Here is a 23,149-nt window from a genome sequence, read left to right on the forward strand (position 1 = left end):
AGCTGGTATCCATGTGGAGGCAAATTACAGGCTAAAGACAAGATAGGAGTGGCACATAAATCCATGGGCGAGAGGAGAAGATAAAGAGAATAGGTGTGAGAGAAGGATATGATTGTGCCTGGAGTGCTGGCTTAGGGTAAGCAGATCCAGCTTCTCCCCCTGTTTCCGCCACTTGGCAATTCACTTCTTTTCTCTGTCTGTTTAAATTGGGAACAGAGAGGCAGCCGTGTTAGTCTGTATTCTAACAAAACAAGCCAGCGGTCATGTTGCACTTTAAAGACTGACTAAATGATTTGTAGGTGATGAGCTTTTGTGGGACAGACTCACTTCTTCAGATATCTACCCTAGTCTATGAAATCATGGGCTAGATTTGCAAGTGGTCGAGACCAGCAGAGCTCCACTGACTCCAGCTCGGGCCTAGCCTTTACTTGGTGTGCAGTGTAGCCTTTTCAAAGCAGTGTTCGATGAGAAAACCCCTTACTGTGCATAGTGCACTCAGCCTGTCTATGAACATGATAGCAGATCACTAGCGCCTTCATGGCAGTGGGTGAGCCCAGGGCCTGGGGAATCAAGTACTCTCAGCCCTCCTCTACTGTCTGAGGCTCCTCCCCCTCCAAAGTCTCTCCCCCGGCCCACTGTGGCCACTGGTCTCTGCCCAGCCCCCTCCTCCAGCCTGCAGGTGCTGCTGTGCAGCCCCCACCAGAGCATGGGTGGCATCAGGTGAAGCAGTTTGGGAAGGTATAGTTGATGTTAGGTCCCGTGATCATGTCAAATTTGCAAATAAATTGCAGCTCAGAGATTTCTCTTGCCATTTGATTTTTGAAATTTTTTTGTTTTCAGGACTGTCTCCCTTAAATCTGCCACTGAGTGTCCAGGGAGATCGAAGTGTTCCCCCACAGGCGTCAGCTGGGGATTTGGCCTCATTGACTCCAACAGAACAGCAAGAAGTCACAGTGGAGTTACACAGTTTCCACCCCACCATCAACCTTAGCCTGGACCAGTCCACACAAGAAATTTACTTCCTGGACACAACTCTGCAGATAAGTGACGGTCACATAAATATCACCCTATACCGAAAACCCACGGACCACTATGCTTATCTGCACGCCTCCAGCTTCCAGCCAGGGCACACTACACAATCCATTGTTTACAGCCAGGCACTAACGTACAACTGTATTTGCTCTGATCCATCAGACAGAGGCAAACATCTACAAGACCTTTACCAAGCTCTCCTCAAACTACAATACCCACCTAAGGAAGTGGGGAAACAGATTGATAGAGCCAGACGAGTAGCCAGAAGCCACCTGTTACAAGACAGGCCCAACAAAGAAAACAAGAGAACACCACTGGCCATCACATACAGCCCCCAGCTAAAGCCTCTCCAGTGCATCATCAGTGATCTGCAACCCATCCTGAACAATGATCTTTCACTCTCACAGACCTTGGGAGGCAGGCCTGTCCTCGCCTATAGACAGCCTGCCAGCCTTAGACAAATCCTCACCAGCCACTACAAATCACAAACCAGTGACCCTAGGCCTGGAACCAGCCCCTGTAACAGTCCTCGCTGCCAACTCTGCTCACATATCTACACCAGTGACATCATCACAGGACCTAACATCAACTATACCATCAGGGGCTCCTTTACCTGCACATCTGCTAATATGATATATGCCATCATGTGCCAGCAATGCCCCACTGCAATTTACATTGGCCAAACTGGACAGTCTCTCCGTAAAAGAATAAATGGCCACAAATCAGACATCAGGAACGGTAATGTTCAGAAGCCTATGGGGGAACACTTCGATCTCCCTGGACACTCAGTGGCAGATTTAAGGGTGACAGTCCTGAAACAAAAAAATTTCAAAAATCAAATGGAGAGAGAAATCTCTGATCTGCAATTTATTTGCAAATTTGACTCCATTAACCATGGATTAAACAGAGACTGGGAGTTTAAGTGTTAAGTGCTCCTTTCAAAGGCAGCTTCTCTGCTCTGGATGTTAATATCTCCCCATTAGACTCTGACAAAGGCTCACATCTCCCTGTCTGATCTGACTTGTTTTTTTCCTCTTTCGATACTGGGCCATTTCCACCTTGCTGAATAGGCCTTGTCAGCTCTGCCCTCCCTCTTACTGGGACCCCACTCTTTAAATACCCCTCTGAAACCACCACCCCCTGACTCATGCATCTGTTGAAGTGGGTCTTTGCCCACGAAAGCTTATGCTCCAAAATATCTGTTAGTCTGTAAGGTGCCACAAGACTTCTTGTTGTTCTCGAAGCTACAGACTAACACGGCTCCCTCTCTGAGACTTGACACCAACAGAGTGAGACCAATTTGCACAAGATGCGGATCTGGCCCGATACATGTGTATTTCAAGGGTATTATCCTCATGAAGAGAGGATGTGGTCTGAGCATAGGATGCAGGAATGACCGAAATGGAAACTGCAAAGAAAATTGTGATTCACTTCTCACTTAAAGTGGTGTAAGTCTACTGATAGATCTAGATCTGGGCGGCTGGGCCCAGTGTTTCAGAGAGGCCCAGAGTTCTGTCTGCCACTGCTTCTACTTTGGCAGTGGTGATGGCTGGAGCTCTGGGCCCCTTAGAGCCCTGCGGCAGCACTGCTCTGGCTGATGGCAGCTGTAACGGAGTGGGCAGGGGTCAGTGCCACAGTATGTGCAGCACTGTGGGCTGACTGTGCTTGCCCCCGCCCCTTCCACTCTCATCCCTGCCCCTTCTGGGTGCAGAGCTGGCCTGCCCCTCCTCTCTTACCTCAGGGCCCAATCTAGGTACAAGGACACAGAAAATGAGAGGCAGGGAAGAGCATGTATGGGACAGATAGAAAGAACTCTATCCCCAAGGTCTCAAGTGGCATGTAGGGGCCCTGTACAGAAAGGTGCATTTCACTCTGAGGCTATGTCTGCACTAGAGGGTTTTTTTTCGACAAATCTGACATTTTGTCAACAAAACCCATGGAGCGTCCACACCAAAAATGGGTTCTGTAGACATACTGTTTTGTTGACAGACTTCTGTCTTCCCTCATGAGGCATAACACCTTTCCCAAAAGAATCCGTAGACAAAAAAGCAATGTGTACACTCTGGGGGGCCCCCTGTCGACAGACAGGGCTTCTGGGTCACTGGGCAGCCTGTCTATTGTGCTTCCAGTTGGCGATTCTGTAGAGAGAACAGCCGGGCAGTCCCGCTACTCTGTCAACAGAGCGATCCGCTTTCGTGTGTGGCTGCAATCTGTCAACAGACGTTTTGCCAGAAGATATCTTCCGACAGTAATTTCTGTCAACAGATCACTGTAGTGTAGGCATCTCCTGAGACTGCAGATCAGCTCTCTGATGTCTGCATTCACTACACTTTAGAGGCCATCAAACATCTGTTGCTGGCTTCTAGATACCTGATCACCATTGGGAGCAGCTCTCCAGAAAAAATATAGGCACAGTTGAAGGATGCAGCCAAAGATCCTTTTCCAATCACAGTGAAGACCAGATGCAGGGTTTGTAGTTCTGGCAAGAGGAAAAATTAGGGCGTTTCAACCCAAGTCAGGAATGACAACAGTATGATTACATACACTCGTGGTAACCATGTCAGCCCCAGGATACGAGAGATGCAAGGTGGGGGAGGGAATATCATTTATTGTACCAGGCCCACAGAATTAGGTCCAATGAAAGATATTATTCCAAGCCTCCCCTTCTCCCTTGTGTCTCAGTTATTATAGGAGTTCTTACAGTGGATCAGTGATTCTCATGAGCATGGTAAAGAGGTGAGATGACTTCAGTATACAGTTTATGGTGAGGCCACCCTGACCAAGGCAGAGTGACCCAGTAGGCTTGGAGTCAGGGTACTAAGTTCTTTTCTCAACTTTGCAGTATGACCTTAGGCAGGTCACTTCACCTCTTTCTCTGTTTGTCCTCCCAACCTTTGTCTCACTTGCTTATTTAGATTATAAGCTCTTTGCAAGTGATGGTCCATGCCACAATGTGTCTGTACAGCCCCTAGCACAATAGGGCCCTGATCTTATCTGAGGCCTTTAGGTATCACTGTAATAACAATAATACCACCAGTAGCCTGGATCCTCAGCTGCTGAAAACCATGAAGCTAGGCTGCAGGATGCCATCTGAAAATGTGCTTCACTGTGTTCGGTTCTGCTCCACACTTTAGAAAGGAAGTTGAAAAATTTGGAGGTAGGTAGGTGAGAGAGATTTGAGGCCTGGCAAACTTGTCCTACACAGAGAGACATCAGCAATGAAGGGTCCAGTGGCACCTTATAGACTAACAGAACAGTTCTGAGTGTGAGCTTTCATGAGCAAAGACTCACTTCATCAGATGCTGGTCAAATGAAGTGAGTCTGTGCTCACGAAAGCTCACGCTCAGAACTTTTCTGTTAGTCTATAAGGTGCCACCGGACCCTTCGTTGCTGTTACAGATCCAGACTAACAACGGCTACCCCTCCGATACCAGAAGGACATCAGGCGCTCCATTTACTTAGCTCGTGCATCAGATGGTTCTGGGGTTCCTTGATCACAGTCTGTGCAAACCTACGCAGCACGGTGATTTCTGACGCAGAGTGCTCTTTAATCTACCAGCCAAGGGCAGAATGAAATCAGGTGGTTGGAAGTTGATGCTAGGCAGCTTTCAACATAAAATAAGACTCATGTTTTTAACAGGAGAGTAATTAACCACTGAAAGAATGATTTAGGGATGCACTGGACTGGCCATCACTTGTAATCTTTAAATTGAGAATGGACATTGCTCTAAAAGATGCTAGCTCAGCACTAGCACTGTGGGTGCTCTTCGCCAGCGGAGATATGGGCAGGGAGCTGCACACGGGGATGGTGGCAGAGGCAAGTGCAGCAACATGCGTGGCAGCCAGCAGACTGGCAAGTGCTGGGCAGGATCACTTCATTTCCTGCTGCTTCCAGTGAGTGAGGGGGTGGCCTAACTCCCGCTGTCAGCACCAGGCCCCTCGGTAGTCCCCTGGGACACATCACTCAGGGGAGGGGGTTGGGGGGAAGCGAAAGGGGCTGAAATAAGTAGGATGGGGGCTGTCCCACCCACCGCACCTGCTAGGGATGGAGCTGGCCACTGGAGCCAAGAGCAGTTCATATGCAGCACAGCTGTCAAAGGCACCATGATATTGGGGTCCATCTGGTGTCCCAGATTTCATGGTATCCAATATGACTGCGTGTTCTGTGTATTGGTAGGGACAGTCTTGATCTCAACTATCAGATGTGGGCTTGCTGCAGGAAGTAGCAATGAGGGTCTCTGTCTTATGGTATGCAAGAGGTCAGAATAGATGATAACACTAAAGTCTTAGATAATGCTTTGCACCAGTAAATTGCAAAGCTCTTTACAAAGGAGGTCACTGTCATTACCCCCATTTTACCTATGTGGAAACTGAGGCACAGAGCAAAGGAGTGACTGTGGCAAAGCAATGAATAGAACCTAAGTCTTGGAGCCCTTTAGTCTTGTGCTCTGTTCAGCAGGTCACATTGCTGCTTCTTCTGGCCTTCAATCTGCAGGTCAGATTCCCAGCTGCTAAAAGCTGGGACAAATGCTAGATGCATGACCTCCTACATATGGTCCAGCCAACTACAATGGGACAAAGAACCACACTGCATTAGTGTGGGTCTGAGATATACAGCAGTTGGACTTTGTCACTGTATGTCAGCTAAGGATCTGGCGCACTGCTCCATGGTGAAACATTCCTGGACATTTTCAGTTACATAGAGTTTAGGACCAGAATGGATCATTAGATTACCTGGTCTGACTTTCTGCATTTCGCTGGCCATTAAATTTCACCCCATTAACACCCTAATTCGAACCCAACCATTTCAGTTAAAACAAAGCATTTTAATTTTTGAGAACTGAGCTATTGTGTGCCACAGGCCAAGCACAGGAGAGATCCAGGGGCCGCTGGTATCCAATCCTTTGCGATAGCAGGGTACTGATTAAGTTAACATAGGCACAGATGATCCCAGTTAGGTATGTGCCCCTCCTTGCTCCAAAGGAAAAGGAAAAATATCTAAGGTCCCCACCATTGCGATCTGGAGGAAGATTCCTTCTTTGCCCAAATCTGGTGTTTAGCTGGATCCAAAGCATGTGATCAAGGCACACAAACAGGCATCTAAGACAGGTTTTTCGTACAGCCTCAATGATCCATCCTGTCTGTGTCCCATCTATAGCTGTGGGAGATTTATATAAGAATCCCTTGAGCAAACGAACCTATGCAAATTCCTTACTCCATCCCCATACGAGCAAATCCTCTCTCACCTTGCGGCACAAAAATATTTGCTAAGATGCACAGTCCGGCTCGGGTCAAGAAAAAGGATTGAGAGCAACGGCGTCCAATGAAGATGATGGAGTGGGCTGAGATGAACTTGGCTGGGGTATCAACTGCTCCAAAGATCAGCTGGGTCAAGTAGCTATTGACATTGAAGTTCTGCAGGTCCATGGCCAAGCCATAATAGGCAAAAGTGATGGAGAACCTGAGGTGGATGGTGCACAGATACAACCATGGATTAGAAATGTTCAGAAGATTGAGAGGGAGTGATGACAGAAGTTTTTGAGGAAAATGTAAATATATTGTTATCTATATTTTCCCCTGAAAAGTTGTGGTGAAGATTTGAATAACAAAATATTTTGACCAAAATAGTAAATATTTCTGTTCAGAATTGCTGTTGTGATGCCTCATGCTCCCATCCTCCTTCATTGGCTGGAGTCTCCATTTGGACTGCTTTGCCCATGAAGCCTCATTATCCTCCCTCTTGAAGAGGGGAGACAATGCATCATGGAAGTCCTTGGCTGAAGTGCATCATGAGAGATGTAGTCTCGCCAGGAGCCAGGCCCATAGAGGATACTAGGGACATGAAGACCCAAATTAACCCCACCCCCATGATACGCTGTAGTGGCATATCAGTATTTAAATATTGAAAAATATTGCTGTAGGAATGTTTAGGGTTTTTTAATGAAAAAACTGAATTATATTGCAGGAAACGAAACAATTTTTAGAAAAAAAACCTGTTTAATCAAAAGTCCAGTTTTCTGCTGAAAAACAGTTTTGACGGAGAGATTGTGACCAGGCCTAATGTTAATACATATATACATATATATAGATAATTCTTCAGTCTCCTTGGATTTGGGTTATAGTATTTAGAAAACTGCATTTCATCTGTAGACCTTGTAATCTTCATTCTCCAGGTGGGGTTCAGAAGTGGTTTTTCAAAGGAAGCGGAGGGAGTGTGGTTTAGAGCCCCAGACTGGAGGTCAGGACTCCTTGGTTCCATTCCCAGCTCTGCCACTGATTTGCTGTGTGACCTTAGGTGAATCTGTTCCTCACTTTCACTCTCCTGTCACCCAGGGTGAAGGTAACAAAATTTCTTACAGGTACTGGCCTATGGGACCCGGGCCTCTGCCAGCTTTTTAAATAGCATCCTGCTGGCTTTTGCCACCGCTCAGCCAGCTCCTGCTGGAGCTGCCCCAGGGCGCTGTTCACCTCTGCTCTCACCCTTTGTCTAGTTGCACTCTCAGCTTTTCAGGGCAGGGCCTGTCCCTCCCTACGTCTGCGCAGGAGCTGGCGGCCACACTGTGGACTTTAAAGTCAATCACGGTCTACGCGGTACCTAACAATGTGGGGGCGCCAGTGCTGGCTGGGTGCTGTGCTCATTGACACCAATAGATGAGCTGGCTCCTAAGGAAAATTAAAGAGCCCACTTGCCACATAAAGATGACTCCGCAGGAAATTTTGCACAGGATGGGTGTCCGTACCAGGTTCGTGATGGCGTAGCTAGGTTTGGTTGAGGACAGTTCCTTCTGCAAGATGGATTTCAAAACCTAGATGGAGAAGAGAGCACGTTGCAAATGGTAAACAAAGTAATGAATAGCAGGGACTAGTGCTGGTTAACACCATTCCATTTGACCTTCCCAGTGCTGTTCAGATAAGGCTGACCCAGACTGGACTTTTGGATTCCTCTATTGACAGAGCCAGATCCCCAGCGGATGTAATTGTTGTAGAATCATTGCCTGCATGGAGCTATGCCCATTAGCGTCACTGGCTCTTTGACCCCACTGACTCTAATGGAACACGTCAGTTGATATCATCTGGGGATCTGACCCCAGTGACTCCCTTGGAGTCATGACCAATTTACATCAGCTGGGCAGCTGGCCCCATTGACACTAGTGGAGCAATTGCAGATTTACACCCACTGGGGATCTGGCCTAGTAATTTCATGCACTCATCAATTCAGCTGTCTGCTGTGTCTCAGGGTGCAGGTATCCCCTGACTGGATTACACCAGCGGGTTCTTTCAGCCTCTGACAATGGCCAGTACCAAGTGCTTCAGAGGAGGGTGAAAGAAACTAAGCTTTTGTGGTATAAACTGTCCCCGTGCACAAGAACCTCCTACCCTCACTAGTTAGAGATCAGTTATGCCCTACAGCATGGGGATTGATGGGAAAGGGAGGGTCTAGTGCAGGGCTAGCCAAACTCCCTGATCCTCTGAACCATCTCTGGCAACCTTCAGAAGTTCAACATCTGGGCACGATCTCCGGGAGCTGGGACTTCAGGCGTGTTCCTGCTGCAGTGCCAGACTCTGGCTGGTGCACCTGGCATTGCTGAAGCCACCAAAGTCCCTTCCCTGCTGGGCAGAAGCCATGAGGCTCCATTCCCTGCTGGGCAGGAGCCCTTACTGTACCACCTGGCTGCAAGGCATATAGGTTCTGGGCTCCTCCCCGTCTCGTAGGTGAAGAGTGGGGAGATATGGTAGGCTCCACAACTAATGTTAATGGTAAAAGAGCCACATATTGGCCACCTGTGGCCTAGTGGACTGGGCAGGAGTCCAGAATTTAGATGATGGGTTTAATTTCCTGCTGTTCCACAGATTTCCTGTCTGACCCTTGTCGAGTCACTTAGCTGTTATGTGACTCAGATTCCCATTTATACAGAGGGGATAATAGTGCTCCCTTGCTTCATGAGAGAGCCGTGAGTACAAATATATTCAAGAGAGTTTGTTACTCATGAGGTGACAAGGGCATATATGGAATTTCAATTAACAGTTCACATTCCTTCCAAAAATTCTTGCTTATTTTCATTTAAATTACCAGTTTGTGATAATACAGTATAGGAGTACCCTTCCCATGCTGCCTTGCTGTTCTCCACAAACTTCGCATTGGGTTCTTTTCTTTTCAGGTAAGTTTCAAGTTGTTGAGTGTGCAAAAGCACTCTTGAAAACATGACCTGGGTGCAAATGCCTGCTTGAGTTTGTAGAGAGGCTGAAATAATAGCATGAAGAGATATGAACGATCATTTTAAGGCTTTATGGCCAGAGCTTATTTTGTGGAAAGGCATGGTCTTCTCCACCTCTCTTCCATTTTAAGCCCAGTTTGCACCACCTGTTTTGTCTGTCGGACAATAAGTGCCTCTGTAGATTCTTTACCTCAGTGCTGAGTTTGTCTCCTTCTTCCATTTTCCCATTGATCCTGGCAACCTTTCTTAACTCTCTTATGACCTGTTCTGTTTTTCTTGATATCCCTAGCCAGCGGGCAGACTCAACAAGAAACGTGCCAACAAGATGAAGCCAAGATAATAGCCTTGCTTCTCTGTTACATTTCTCTCTCAGTGCTGGGAATAGAACCCAGGAATCCTGACTCCTAGCCCTAGTCCCTCATCTAACCCACCATACTCAGGTCTTTTGGTTCTTGAAGGGGAGTGGTGAATAGCCATTAGAGGAGAAGAGTGGAAGTGGATGGTTTCTGTTGCCGCCTCTGGCAGTGGCAGGGGGCTGTTTGGTTAGAATGATGGGATACGGGACTCCAGGGTTCTTTGGAACGGAAGCATCAGCTCGTAGTTAGAGCAAGGTCATGCCCGGAAGTTAGCAAGCCTGAGAAGGATTACGTGATCCTCTAGCCATGGATGTATTACACACCTAGGAAGAGGCAACATTGCTGCTGGATGTAACACGAGCTATTGATCAACATACATACCAGGAATAAAGAAAGAAGACAAAGAAGGGCAGGGAGAGAGTGAGCTGCAGCCAGCGCCAGTCCGGGATAGTGTAAGCCACCCCCACCAGAATGAATTGTCCAGTAGTGTAGGAGTAACTATGGAGGATGCCAATGATGGCTCAAACATTAGTGGGGGTCCACTCCATGCCTGGGTAGAGAACACACGTGACCCACTGGGTCAGTATGTAGTTCAGGTCCCCTTCCCCACCCTGTGCCTGCACTGCAGAGGATATGAATCCAGGACATGCTAAAGAGGATTGTTAGCTCCAGCTTTAGCAGCTGTTTTAGCTCTGGAGGTCACTGGTTCTGATTCCAGAGCCTGTTTTTTTCTGTCTCTCTCTCTCTCTCACACACAGAATGTTGTTTGGGATTAGCAGTCAGGGCCTCTTGGGCTCCATTCCCAGCTCTGCAGGGAGCAACAGGGTCTCGTTGTTTAGCCCAGGAGCAGGGCCTGAGTTCTATTGCAGGATCTGTTCGGGAAGTGTGTTCTGTGAGTTAGAGGAGGGGGAGATGGCTTGGAGAGGAAGTATCCTCTGCTGCTTAGTCTGCTGGGCTCATTCAGACCTGAAGCGTCTGCTTACACAGTGAGAGAGAATTGACTGAGATCCCGGAAATGGCCAGGCCGATGAAGACGCGGAAGACCCAGTAGGTAGTGAAGTTGGGGGAGAAAGCAGCACAGATGCCTGTCACTGTTGCTTGCAGGTAGCACCAGATCAGGATAGCTTTCTGGCCGTACCTGCCTCAAGGAGAACAGAGTTAAGGGAGCTGGGGGACGAGGAAGTCAGACCAGGGCAGAGCTTGTTGAGTCTGGTATTATTGACCATGACTCCTGCTTTGGTGATCTCAGCTGGTGAGTGCTTGATTCAGAATTAAGGAGTTTGTTGGAATACATGACAACATCCCAGGGCACTTCTGCAGGTGCCCCTCAAAACCAAGCCACAGGTCTTCTACGGTTGTGGCCTGGGCCTCCCCTCCCTCAGCTCTGTGGTGCCTTTAAGTGCAACCCTGTTCTCTTTTCCAATTTGTACCAGTTTTGGCCTACAGCATTCCCAGCAGTCCTTCCCCAGGGCCACCCCACAGACCAGGCCTGTAGGCAGTAGGTACATAACCACCAGGACGTGTGTTTGGAGCTAAGGTTCCAGCTCACACGAGCAACATGAAAGTGTATGGAGCTGGCTGTGGCAGCCTCACCATCTCACCTGTCTGCAAGGGGTCCAAACACAGTTGACCCCGCCAGCACACCAGCCATGTAGAGCGACTGAGCCATCTGCCGGAGTGTCCTGGACTCACACACCAAATCCCACTGCACATGGGGAAAAACGGAGAGCAGGAAATTTCAGGGAACACATTGCCTGAGCTGGGTGGAGAGAGAAGAGGCTGGACATGCTGTAGCTTGGACACTCTGATCCCCAGGGTGGTCAATACTTCACTCCGGGGAGCCGCAGAGAGGTGCTTTTAACCTAAATTTGTGCTCCCTTATTCTGGACCCTGGGGCTTCATTGTACCAAATGCAACTTAAACCCCAACTGAGACTGGAACCCCACTGTGCTGAGCACTGTGTACACTCTACCTTAGATCAGGGTTCCAGTGTGCCAGGTGCTGCCCAGACCCCAACTGAGATAAGGCATCTAGTGTTCTATATCCATGCATGTACCCGAAAGAGCTTACATTCTAAATAGACAAAGGGTAGGAAAGGAAACAGAGAGGAAGTAATTTGCCCACAGTAGACCAATAGCAGAGCTGGAGTTAAAACCTGAGTCTCCTCATCTCTCGGCCCAGCACCCTAGTCACTGAGCTGCACTGCTTCCCAATGACAGGAGAATCTGGTCTCTCTCATCTCAGTTATGATGGTAGAGGTGAACAGGCTGTTATCTTGGGTCCACCCATCCACACATGGCTCAGTATCCAGCTCTGTGGTGTTGGTGATTGTGGCATTTGGGTTCAGGAGCTGCCACTGTGGGGTGACAAGCCACTGGCACTTCTCTGGCTTCTGTCTCCTGTCTATGGGAATGGAGGCCTGGAGCAGATCTCCAGCATGGAGGCTGGCAGTGACATTGCCACGATGTGTGTAGTTAGCTGCGATGTGCACTTGGCAGTGATGCTCTGGGATCCCAGATGTGAAGTTCTGCAGCAGATTATGGCTGGCCACCATTAAGAACGGGATGGCCAGGGATGCCACCTGATAACTTGGAAGCGTCCCATGCTGCCAAGGTGGCCCAGAAGTTCAGGAAAACTCATGGGTCTCGGGTAGTGCTGTGTCCAATGTAAAAGAAAAAATGTGCAATGATGAGTGAGACTAGACTCTCCCCCATGTTAGCAAAGTAGCTCAGTGGCTTGGCCAATCAGTAACTGCTGAATGGTGCTGATTCACCCTTGGGATGCTTATGCTGAACTTCTTGCAAAGTTTGTGCTTCTCAGCAAAGTGTCCTTTGATACCATGGGTTAAAATTGAAAAAGTGACAAGTTGGCTTAATAACTTTGCAGGCTGCCGCCTGCATTCACTGGCTGTAGTTATCGACTATTGCTGCAGAAATGCCAGTTTAACTGGTTCAAGTTTGCAATAGCAAATCATTCAGTCACTAGTCAATGAGAAGGCACCACTTCTGGCAGTGCGCAGTGGGTTTTCTGCCAGGATTTTTTGCCTGCTTATCCCCCCAGGTTTTAGCCTTTTGCAGACTGACTCATTGTTATATAAAGGTTTGATGTGCTCAGCCAGTTTAAGTTTTACTTTGCTTATTTGGTGGATTAAATTGGGTAGGAAAGAGCTCAGCGTGGTACGGCGCAAGTGGCTGTGCTAACAAAGAAATATGTCTGCAGAGCACAGGGGAGAAGAATGATGACTCTATTTGGTACATTAGGGTTATAGGGTGGGCATAGCGTGGACTGGAGTCTGTGCTGGATTCTGTATCACTTAGTGCTGATGTCAAGCTGGAGTATTGGCTAGAGGGAGAGTTTTGGAAGTGTTTTAAAGATGCACCCATATACGTCTCCCACACAAGATGTGGAATTCAGTGCCACAGGAAGGATTTAAAAGTTCTGCCCAACCTCAGGTACATGGGCCGCATACTCAACTGGTATAAATTGACTTTGGTGGAGCTATGCCAGTTTATGCCAGGTGAAGGTCAAATCCATCCATTGTACCCTCTGATTATTCTCAGCTTTGTTTTTTGTTCTAACAGTTTCATGTTACGTGCAGAGTTAACCGACCACTGGGAGCATCTGTTCCGATACCCTGTATAACGAAGGACATAACATTTGCTTAGTCCCAATGTGATCCAAAGTATATTCTTTTACAAAAATGTCCGGTCTTGTTGATCTTAAAATTATCAGGGATGAAAATTCCATCACAGCCCTTTGTAAATTGTTCCTATGGTTTAACTAATTTAATTGTTCAGAAATATGTGCCATAATGTAAACCAAAGTGCTTTATTTCCAGGCTACAGTCCATTGTGGATGCAGCAGATGCATTGACTTCTGAGGCTGAATTCCAGGCGTGTGTGTTTGGGGTCCATAACTCATTGATAATAGGCTGTGCCCATGTCTGATCCATAGGAAGTGGGGTCTGTTTAATCCAGTATCCTGTCCCTGACAGTAGCCAGCAGTAGCCAGGTATGAGGACACCAGAGTAGTTGGATGTGGTATAATCTTCTGTCCCAATCAGTCTTATCCTGATTTTGAATAATTAAAGGTGAGCTTAAATCCTGAAGCAGGAGGTTATCTACCCTTTTCCTGAGCATTAGTTATGGCAACATTAAGTACCCCCATTAGCCTTATAAATGTCCAGTCCCTCTCTTGGGAGTCGGGGGGAACCTTGGGGCCCGGTTACCTACCTTACCTGCTGCCACAAGGGAGCTGTGGGCTGTCTGTATGGGGGACACTGCTGCTGGGAAACCTGTAGCATTCCAAGAGTCCCCGTGGCTTTTTCCCAGGTGACAGGTAACTGCTGATTACAAGGGTGCACAATTAAAAGGTTATGACAGTATGCTGCAGGATTCTTATGAGACAAAGGAGGTTTGGTTTCTAGCACTACTTTGGATGTCCTGTTTCATGATACTGTGGAATAGCAGATGGAGACTGTTATAAAAGAGAGCTACCCAGGAAGAAAACTGGTTGTATGGTTTGTACATACATTAAAAAAAGTTGCCCTTATATTTGTCTAACATTGAGGCCAATTTGTATGTTGATGGCTCTGAAACTTGAGAATCATAAAGAAAAAAGAACTCTTTGTAGAAATTCTTACTAGTTCTGTCATTTGCTTCTTTGTTCTGTACTTACTGCTACCTCACAATAAAGTGCCAGAAGTCATGTGTAGAAATATAACCCAGCACAGCCATACCCCTAACTCCAACCAGCCGTAATATCATTGTAACACTCATTACTGTTGTATGCAGAATTGCGAACTCAAGAATGTGCTTGGCATTGGCAATTGAGTTTTCTTTGCATAGAACACTTCCAACCTTAGTTGTCTTTCTGCATTGTGCAAAGCTAATAAGGAGATGATTATTGAATCAAATCAATTTTAACAGGCATAATAAAATTCCAAGGCCTGATGAATACATTGGCAAATGCCACACACATACTGACTGGAAAAGTTTGTCACATGAGAACAATTTTTAATCAGGCACCAATCGATTCTGTTATTACAGATTTGAAAGTTTTTTAGAACTAAAATTTGATTCCCCCCCAGGCCTCCCATCAAACCAGCACCACCTTTCTCACACTCAACGCTGGCCTTAGAGAAAATGGCGCAGTGGGGGAACTTGAATATTGATGCCCTGGACATGTAATGCTCACTGTCCCTGTAGTGCACTATGACCCAGATTAATCACCACCTCCCCTGGCTGTCTCCAGCTGCTCCCCAGCCCTTCACCCATACCTCCCCTTGTCCCTAGCTTTACTGCCTCATCTCCCCAATACTTCCCTCCCTCCATCACTAGCTCCTAGCTGTGCTGCTCCTTCTTCAGATGCCCACCCACCAGATTCCAAGGAGCCCAAAAGATTTTAGCCCTACACGTCAGAGAGTCAGGGACTATGGAGAGAATGCAGTGGCCAAACAGCTTGGGCAAACGTTAAAAGGCATTTACAGGTCTCAGTCCATTTCTTGGAAAATGCGTTTCCATCTCACACAAAAAGCAGCAAGTCTTAGCACTGCAGAGAGAGGGCAGGCATGAGACAGCAAAAGGAATGCAGACAGCCTAGCAAAAGCTGCACAGGGGCTCTCAACTGAAACAGCAGAGAACACAGCAGGGAAGGAATCAAATTGTGGTTGCCAGGAGAGCTGTAAGTTACTTGTCGCTTCATGCTTTTGGGCCTCACCTTAAATTCCTCTTTTCATTTTTGTTTTTGTTACATTAGCAGGCAGGAACAAAAAACAACTGTGTGATGCTGAGGATTTCTAGAACAACTCACCCACAACTATTTCAGATTTGAAAACAAATTATACCTTTAAATCAGTGGTGCTGCTGTGGGCACCCACGTGGCCCCACAGTATGCCAACATTTTCATGGCTGACCTGGAACAACATTTCCTTAGCTCTCATCCCCTAGCACCCCTCCTCTACTTGCGCTACATTGATGACATCTTCATCACCTGGACCCAAGGGAAGGAGGCTCTTGATGAGTTCTGCCATGATTTCAACAGTTTCCACCCCACCATCATCCTCAGCCTGGACCAGTCTACACAAGAGATCCACTTCCTGGACACTACTGTGCAAATAAGTGATGGTCACATACACACCACCCTATACTGGAAACCCACATACTTCTGTGCTTATCTACACGCCTCCAGCTTCCATCCAGAGCACACTACATGATCCATTGTATGCAGCCAGGCACTAAGGTACAACTGCATTTGCTCTGATCCCTCAGAGACAAACAACTACAAGACCTTTATCAAGCTTTCCTCAAACTACAATACCCACCTAAGGAAGTGAGAAAACAGATTGATAGAGCCAGATGGGTACCCAGAAGCCACCTGCTACAAGGCAGGCACAACAAGGAAAACAAGAGAACACCACTAGCTGTCACATACAGCCCCCAGCTAAAGCCTCTCCAGCGCATCATCAGTGATCTGCAACCCATCCTGGACAACAGTCCTTCACTCTCACAGACCTTGGGAGGCAGGCCTGTCCTTGCCTACAGAGAGCCTGCCAACCTTAAACAAATTCTCACCGGCAACTATAGATCACAGCACAGTAAATCTAAATCTGGAACCAATCAAACCTGTCTGCCAACTCTGCTCACATATCTACACCAGCAATATCATCACAGGACCTAACCTCAACCACACCATCAGGGGCTCTTTCACCTGCACAACTACTAATATAATGTATGCCATCATGTGCCAGTAATGGCCCAGTGCAATTTGCATTGGCCAAACTGGACAGTCGCTATGTAAAAGAATAAATGGACATAAATCAGACATCAGAAATGGTAACATACAAAAACCTATAGGGGAACACTTCAGTCTCCCCGGACACTCAGTAACAGATTTAGAAGTAGCAGTCCTACAACAAAAAAATTTCAAAAATAAAATACAAAGAGAAATTTCTAAGCTGCAATTCATTCGCAAGTTTGACTCCATCAACCAAGGGTTGAACAGAGACTGGGAGTGGTTGACCCCTTCCAAAAGCAGTTTCTCTGCTCTTGATGTTCACACCTCCACATTAGAAACTGACAATGGGCCACATCCTCCCTGACTGAACTGACTTGTTTTCTCCTCTCTTGATATTCACAACTGCACATTCACTGCCAATAATGGGCCACATCCACCCTGACTGAATAGACCTTCTCAGCTCTGGCCCTCCCCTTTACTGAGACTCCCTCTTTAAATCCTCCTCTGAACCCCCTGCCCCCCCAACTCATGCATCTGATGAAGCGGGTCTTTGACCACAAAAGCTTATGTTCCAAAATATCTGTTCATCTATAAGATGCCACAGGACTTCTTGTTGTTTTTGAAGATACAGACTAACTCGGCTACCTCTCTGATACTAGAGCAATGTAAGCCATTCAGTATTTTTGTAGCAGTATAAAAAAGAATGAAATCTTCTAGGCCAATGTTACCCCCCATTGAATTTCACTGGAGTCAGTGGATTTGCAGCAGATAAGTTATATCCGTAGCTTTCAAAGTGAAAGTTTGTCTTTCCACACCTGGTACTTTTTAATACTTTTCTGTATTAAATACAGTGTAGCATGTCTTCTGATGTCCGTACGCACTATGCCAAGCCCATTGGCAAACCTTCCAACCTGTCACCAGTCTGTATACAACATGCCTACATTCTAATACCCCATTCTGTAAACAGGATTTTCAGAGCTGAAACTTGTAAGTCCCTGTAAGAGGTACAGCACAGAAAAGCTTGGAAATTCTCACCCCTTGCTGTCTGGCTGCCTCCCCAGCCTCCCACTGAAATCCCCCGTCATGCGTGTATCTCCCCCAGACAGTGACCTGACCTCGCATATAACCCCCGGACTCAGCTGCCCCTCTCCATCCCAGAGACACCCAGGCCTACACCACTTGGTGCCTGTTTGTTTTCTAGTTGCTGCCTGTGGGCCACCCCATCTCCCCCATGCAGCCTCATAGTGGTGTGGGGGTGGGAATGCCGAAGTAGTTTCCATTAAATACATCCTGGCTTTAAGTAGTTTTCATTAAATACAGGGTCTCCAGTTTGGTACAACAGCTGTCAACACCCCCACTATAAAAATTGTTCCAGCTCTCCTGTGCAGCCCTGACCCCCCCCGCCTAATGGTTCAAATACCTCTTCCCAAACAAATGCTGATGGAAGTCACTGGTCTGGAAATCCAACTCTAACTGAAAAGTGAAAGAAATAAATAGGATCTATGGTAAAGTTCTTCCAGCTTTGAATTTACTGTGTATTAAATAGTAAAATAACGCAAGATTTTTTTAAAAAACGTTATTGATCAGTTTTCAGATCGCTACAAAATTCCTAAATAATTCCGTCGTTAAAGCAGTAACACTAGGGGTAAACTGGGGCAGCCCAAACTCCCTACCCCTCACCCCACTGACCCTCACCTATCGCCTATTTCTCCCATCTCACCTTTTTCCATCTCCTCTGGTAAGGTCGGGGGGGTGGGGGGTGCTGTGGCTCTGGCCTTGGGGAGAAGGCAGAGGCAGAAAGAATGGAGCAGGAGACTAGCCTCCCAAAGGGGAGTTCCACCTGTCGCACTTGCACTAGTAATTTAAAAGAGTGTGGGGCTCTCAGGCCGTTTTTAATCACCTTGTTTCCAGGGCACTTGCCCCCTTTGGTCCCCAGTCAGTGGGCCAGGCTGAGCCCCCTCCCACACTCCAAACCCCTGGGATCCAGCCTGGAGACCCTTCCTGCTAGACCGCAAATCCTTCATTCCAAGCCCTACCTCAGAGCATGCACTCCTAGCTGGGAGCACCCTCACCCCCCTCTCACACCTAGCCTGGAGCCCCCTCCCATATTCTGAACCCATTGTTTTTAGCCTCACCCCAGATTCTAGGGGGCCTCACAAAATCTAATAGCCCTGGCATCCAGAAGAGTTAATCCGGCCCTGCCTGCCCTCATCCATGGTTCCCCTTCCTTGTCCCCTTCTTCGGGTCTTTGCTGTCTCCTCAGTCCTCTCCCGCGTGAAACTCCTTGAAACCCATGGTCCCCCATCTAACCCCTGGCCTGGGCCCAGGTGCCCCACTTTACCCAGAGACTTGCCTGTTTGCTGCTGCCCGCAGGCTGCCAGACTAAGTGGAAGGGCCCCCCCCCGCAACCTCCCCTGCCTACCAGTAGCTGCCTCCCTTCTACCCCATCCCCAAGAAGCTGCCCCCTTCTCCCCTGTCCCCAAATGGCTGCCATCTTTCCCTTTGCCCCTCTCCCCAACTGGCTGTCCCGCTTTCCCCATCTAGGGCCCTGTCTGCCCCCGCCCCATCCCAACCCTATTACCTGGCAGCAGTGAACGTGTGTGGTGGGGAATCTCTGAGACAGCCTCCTCTGTCTTTCTCAGGCAGTGTGAGCGTGGAGCATACACCAGCTATGCCTCCTGGCGTCTGGGTGCCCACCCCGTTGCCCCTTCTCCACCCCCACATCGCCTGTATCCCTGGGGCTGCTGACAACAGCATGCTTAAGGAGTCTGATTAAAGAGCCCGCCCATCTCCTCCAGCCTCTCCAGCCAGATCTTTAAAATGAAGGTCCCTGCTTTGCAATATAGGGACAATTTGCCTGTTTTTTAAAAAAAAAAAAATCGGTATGCCCTCCAGGAAGCGCAAGTGAGGGACCGCCCTGTTAAAAATGGATGGATGGCCATCCTCGGCTGGGAGAGAGCTCTGCCAGCATTCTAGGGGTACATTCACGTTTACCAGAAGATCAACACAGTGGCAGTCAATCTTCCGAGGTTTGATTTAGCGCATGTAGTGGGGCTGTGCTAAATCGAATGATCAGGGTTCCACAGTTGACCCTGCTACGCCTCACAGTCGTGAGCAGTTAGGGAAGTCAACAGGAAAGCTTCTCCCATCGACCTCCTGCTGTGGGGACAGCAGGACAAATCGATATAGGATAGGTCGCCTCCAGCTATGCAGTTCATGTATCTGGAGCAGCGTTATCTTAAATCAGTTTTCCCCCATCATGCAGACCTAGCCGAAGTAAAACTCTTCTAGAAGGGGAGTAGCTAACAGTGCTGGAAGCTTGGTCTCTCAGTGCATGCTTATGTACCCCTGAGTGAAAAAGTTACAGTGCAGTGACTTGCCTGTATAGACAAGCCCTTGCTCTCTACTCACAAGATAGACTCTCCACTGCTCTGATCAGTCCTGTAGCCTTTCTCTACAGTTGTTCTGGTTTGAAATCATCTTTTTTGAACACCAGTGTCAAAATGCTTTATGGTGAATGTGGAAGAGAAAACATGTCGACTTCAGAATTTCAGTTTATATTGTTTCAGCTTGTGTGTTATGTTAAGATATGAAATATGCTATACTTGATATAGGTGTAACGCTGACAGACCTGGGTTGCCGGCTCCAGGGGTAGAATCTGCGAGCATAGGGTCTGAAGTCCTGCATGCTACCACGTGAGCTAAAGGCCAGCTGGCTCTCAGCCAAGGCTGTAGAGCTGAGACTTCACTCACCCCCAGATGAAGTCTCAGTACCTCTGGGTACTACATAGGCATGATATTAAATAGGATACAGACATCTATTTTAATTTAATGTAAAAGTTTAAACAAAATTAATCAAAACATTTTAACTTTCCATTTGAAAATGGAAAACTGCTCTGTCAGTCACCAGAGACACCAGTTTCCAGCTGTCATAGTTTTGAAGAAAAACTCAAATATGAGCCAATAATAACAACATAGTGATATTTCAGCTGAGAGCCTGGCATCCTAGCTGGAGGGGTTTGAACTGTCCCCTTTTAATCTTCCCTTCCCTGTTCCACTGCCCCCATCCGTCACAATGGGTATCCCAGATGTTTATTGAGTGATCATTTAAATTGTCTTTCAGTCTCATCACAAGAAGGAATCAAGCCCCTTTATATGTTGGACTTGCAGAGGTACCAGGCATTGCTCAGTTCTTTAACTGAAGTAAATTATTGAGAATAAATTAAAAACGTACCTGCTTTTTCTAATGATGGTATTTTTCACAAATGAAGAAACATGAAGGTTGGAGTGAGGGTTCAGGGGTGAGAGGGGCAGGGTGTGGGTGGTTTAGGGCAGAAGGTTTCAGGGGCTCAAAACAGAGTGTGGGGGTGCAGAAGTCAAGGCAGGTGGGAGGTGTAGAACCAAGGGTGGGGGGGGTCTCAGGACAGGGATCTGGGAGGTGGTGGGGTTTCTGGGGCCACCTGTGGCAGGGACGGTGACGCTTCTGTGGTGGCAGCTTCTTTGAGGGGGCCAGGCCAGCACTCCCCATCTGGTAGCTCCTCCTGAAGGGGCCAGGGAGAGTGTGGAGAAGTGACTTTTTGTGGCTGGTGGGACTTCGGAGAAGGATTTGTGAGCCGTGTTCAAGATGGAATGTCCAAAGTGTGTGTTGGGTGATGAGTATTGTTCTATCATGTGTTTAGTAACTGAATTGATGTCCAAGTGAGTAAATAGGCCAGTTTATGTGGAATGATGGCGTTATCTTTGGGGTGGAGTCATAGTGCAACTTTGTCCTTTTGAAATATTGTATAGGTGAGTCTGCTGCCAGGGCTGGCAGTTCCCCTGCCCTTCTGGCAGTAGTGATGGCGATCAGAAAGGACACCAGCATTGAAAGGTGTAGGAGGGAGCAAATGGCCATAGGTTAAAATGGTTTGCCTGTAAGCATGCACTCTACCATATCAAGGTGCTATGTTGGGGAGGTGGGTTTTAAGGGTGGGAGCATGTTCAGGCCTTTTATGAAGCGCCTCATGGTTGGATGCGTGAACACCACTTAGCCCACAAAATCATGCCAGCCATGACTACGTCAAGCCAGGACTTAAAAGCCTTTAGGGATGGAGATTTCACCACCCCTCTAGGTAACACATCCCAGTGCTTCACCGCCCTCCTGGTGAAACAGCTTTTCCTGATATCCAACCTATTCCTCTCCTTCTGTAACTTCAGACCATTGCTCCTAGTTCTGCTATCTGTCACCACTGAGAACAGTCTCTCTCCATCCTTTCACCTTCAGGAAGGTGAAAGCTGCTATCAAATTGCCCCTCTCTCTTTTCTTCTGCAAACTAAATAAGCCCAAATCCCTCAACCTCTCGTCATAGGTCATGTGAACAACGTTTTGTTGGGAGGGTTTCTCGGGATCAGGATGGAATTACAGATCAAATTGAATGAAGGGAGGAGACCCACCCCAGGAGAGCTTGGTGGCCAAGGTACTCCCTTGTGATGGGGAATCAGGCTCAAGACTCAGCAAAGAGTAAGAAGCACTAGTTTGCTAGCGTGGCAGAATAAGGTTTTGGCTGCTGCTTTGCCTGAGCAATTGGCTTTTCTGGGGTGGAGCTCTCTGTTTTCACCAAACGTCTCAGCTTTGTTCTGATGTGGAACAAAAATGATGCAACCCCTGAAATTATTGTGCTAAACAGAAGACCTGGTTCCTGAGTAGGACACAGTTATTTGGGACCCAACTGGACTGGTGTGGTTTGTTCATCCTGGTTTTGCTGTGGGAAAAGCAATAGACACAAGGACAATGTCAGAGGTTGGGCCAGGCTAAGAATCCAGGCTCCCTGTCTCCCAGCCCCATGCCGTGTTTTGTATCACATTTCTGCCTCATGTTAGCAGCCATGGCATACACCTTTGGAAGCACAGTTGACTTCTTTAGCTTCTCAGAAAGCAGATACAAAAAGCGGGCATAACGTCCCATGAATACCCTTTCCCCAGATGCAATCTCTGCCCTGAGATGGTAAAACATGAGGGCATGTTTGATTTTAATTAGACTAATTGGCATCAAGACTTTAGAGAGTCTGTTTTGTTTCTCTTCTTAGGTGACTTCCTTGAGTGGTTCCAATTTGGAGGCTTTCAGCAGAGTCTTATCTCCCTGACCTACATCTCTAATCACTCTGGACCATCTCCTGTAAGGGAACGAGAAGAGACAACAATGCATTTCTGCATCTGTTTTTTCATCACAGCAAATCGTGACTTGGTATAAATAGGGATTAGCTGAGCCTTCCAACCGCTCTGTGAATTACACCGTTCCCATTTTATCCTCCCCCACCAACATAATGCAGCATGGGCTCAAGTCTAGAGGCCCCGGGGTTGTGGTCACCAGATGAGTAAAAGTCAGGTATCAACAGGTTGAGATCACCTGCTCCTTCCCATGGGGATGTCAAAGTCTTGGTTCAGGCTAGAGAGAGGGAGGGCAGAGAAAACGATTGTCACATGGAGGCAAAGGGAGCTCCAGGCTGGTTTGAAGTGCTCTAGTATTGCCGCTCTAGCTGTGCCCTGCTGTGAGAGAGCGTGGGAGGGATGTTCTGTGTACCCTCGGTCCCGCCCTTTCCACCCTTGGCCCCTGCCCCTTCTGGCATGTGGAGGAGCCAGGCCTCATTTGCATTTCAATTCTTTACTAATTTGGGGTATTTTGGGTAAGAGTTTTGATGGGGGGGGGCAATAAAATGTTATTGACCCTGCTGGGAAACAAAAGGGCAAGTGAACACCACCAAACATGGAGGGTGAGGGGGTCACTTGCAATCCAGAACCATGAGGCAAGGGGGCGGCCAAAGGAGGTTAGTGC

The 23,149-nt window shown here is 47.7% G+C and overlaps 1 protein-coding gene across 1 annotated transcript in view; it reads right to left on the reverse strand.

Moving 5' to 3' along the window:
- Nucleotides 1-3,356: 3,356 nt before the first annotated feature.
- Nucleotides 3,357-23,149, reverse strand: part of LOC142019282 (solute carrier family 22 member 6-A-like) — a 38,860-nt gene continuing 19,067 nt past the window's right edge. Inside the window, 8 exon segments of the mRNA XM_075005937.1 lie at nucleotides 3,357-3,511; nucleotides 6,279-6,493; nucleotides 7,723-7,838; nucleotides 9,439-9,549; nucleotides 9,982-10,154; nucleotides 10,588-10,742; nucleotides 11,206-11,311; nucleotides 11,846-12,185. Coding sequence (XP_074862038.1) covers nucleotides 3,357-3,511; nucleotides 6,279-6,493; nucleotides 7,723-7,838; nucleotides 9,439-9,549; nucleotides 9,982-10,154; nucleotides 10,588-10,742; nucleotides 11,206-11,311; nucleotides 11,846-12,185 — 1,371 coding nt within the window.

Source organism: Carettochelys insculpta, chromosome 11 (genome assembly GCF_033958435.1).
Source record: "Carettochelys insculpta isolate YL-2023 chromosome 11, ASM3395843v1, whole genome shotgun sequence".
NCBI classification, from domain to species: domain Eukaryota; kingdom Metazoa; phylum Chordata; order Testudines; family Carettochelyidae; genus Carettochelys; species Carettochelys insculpta.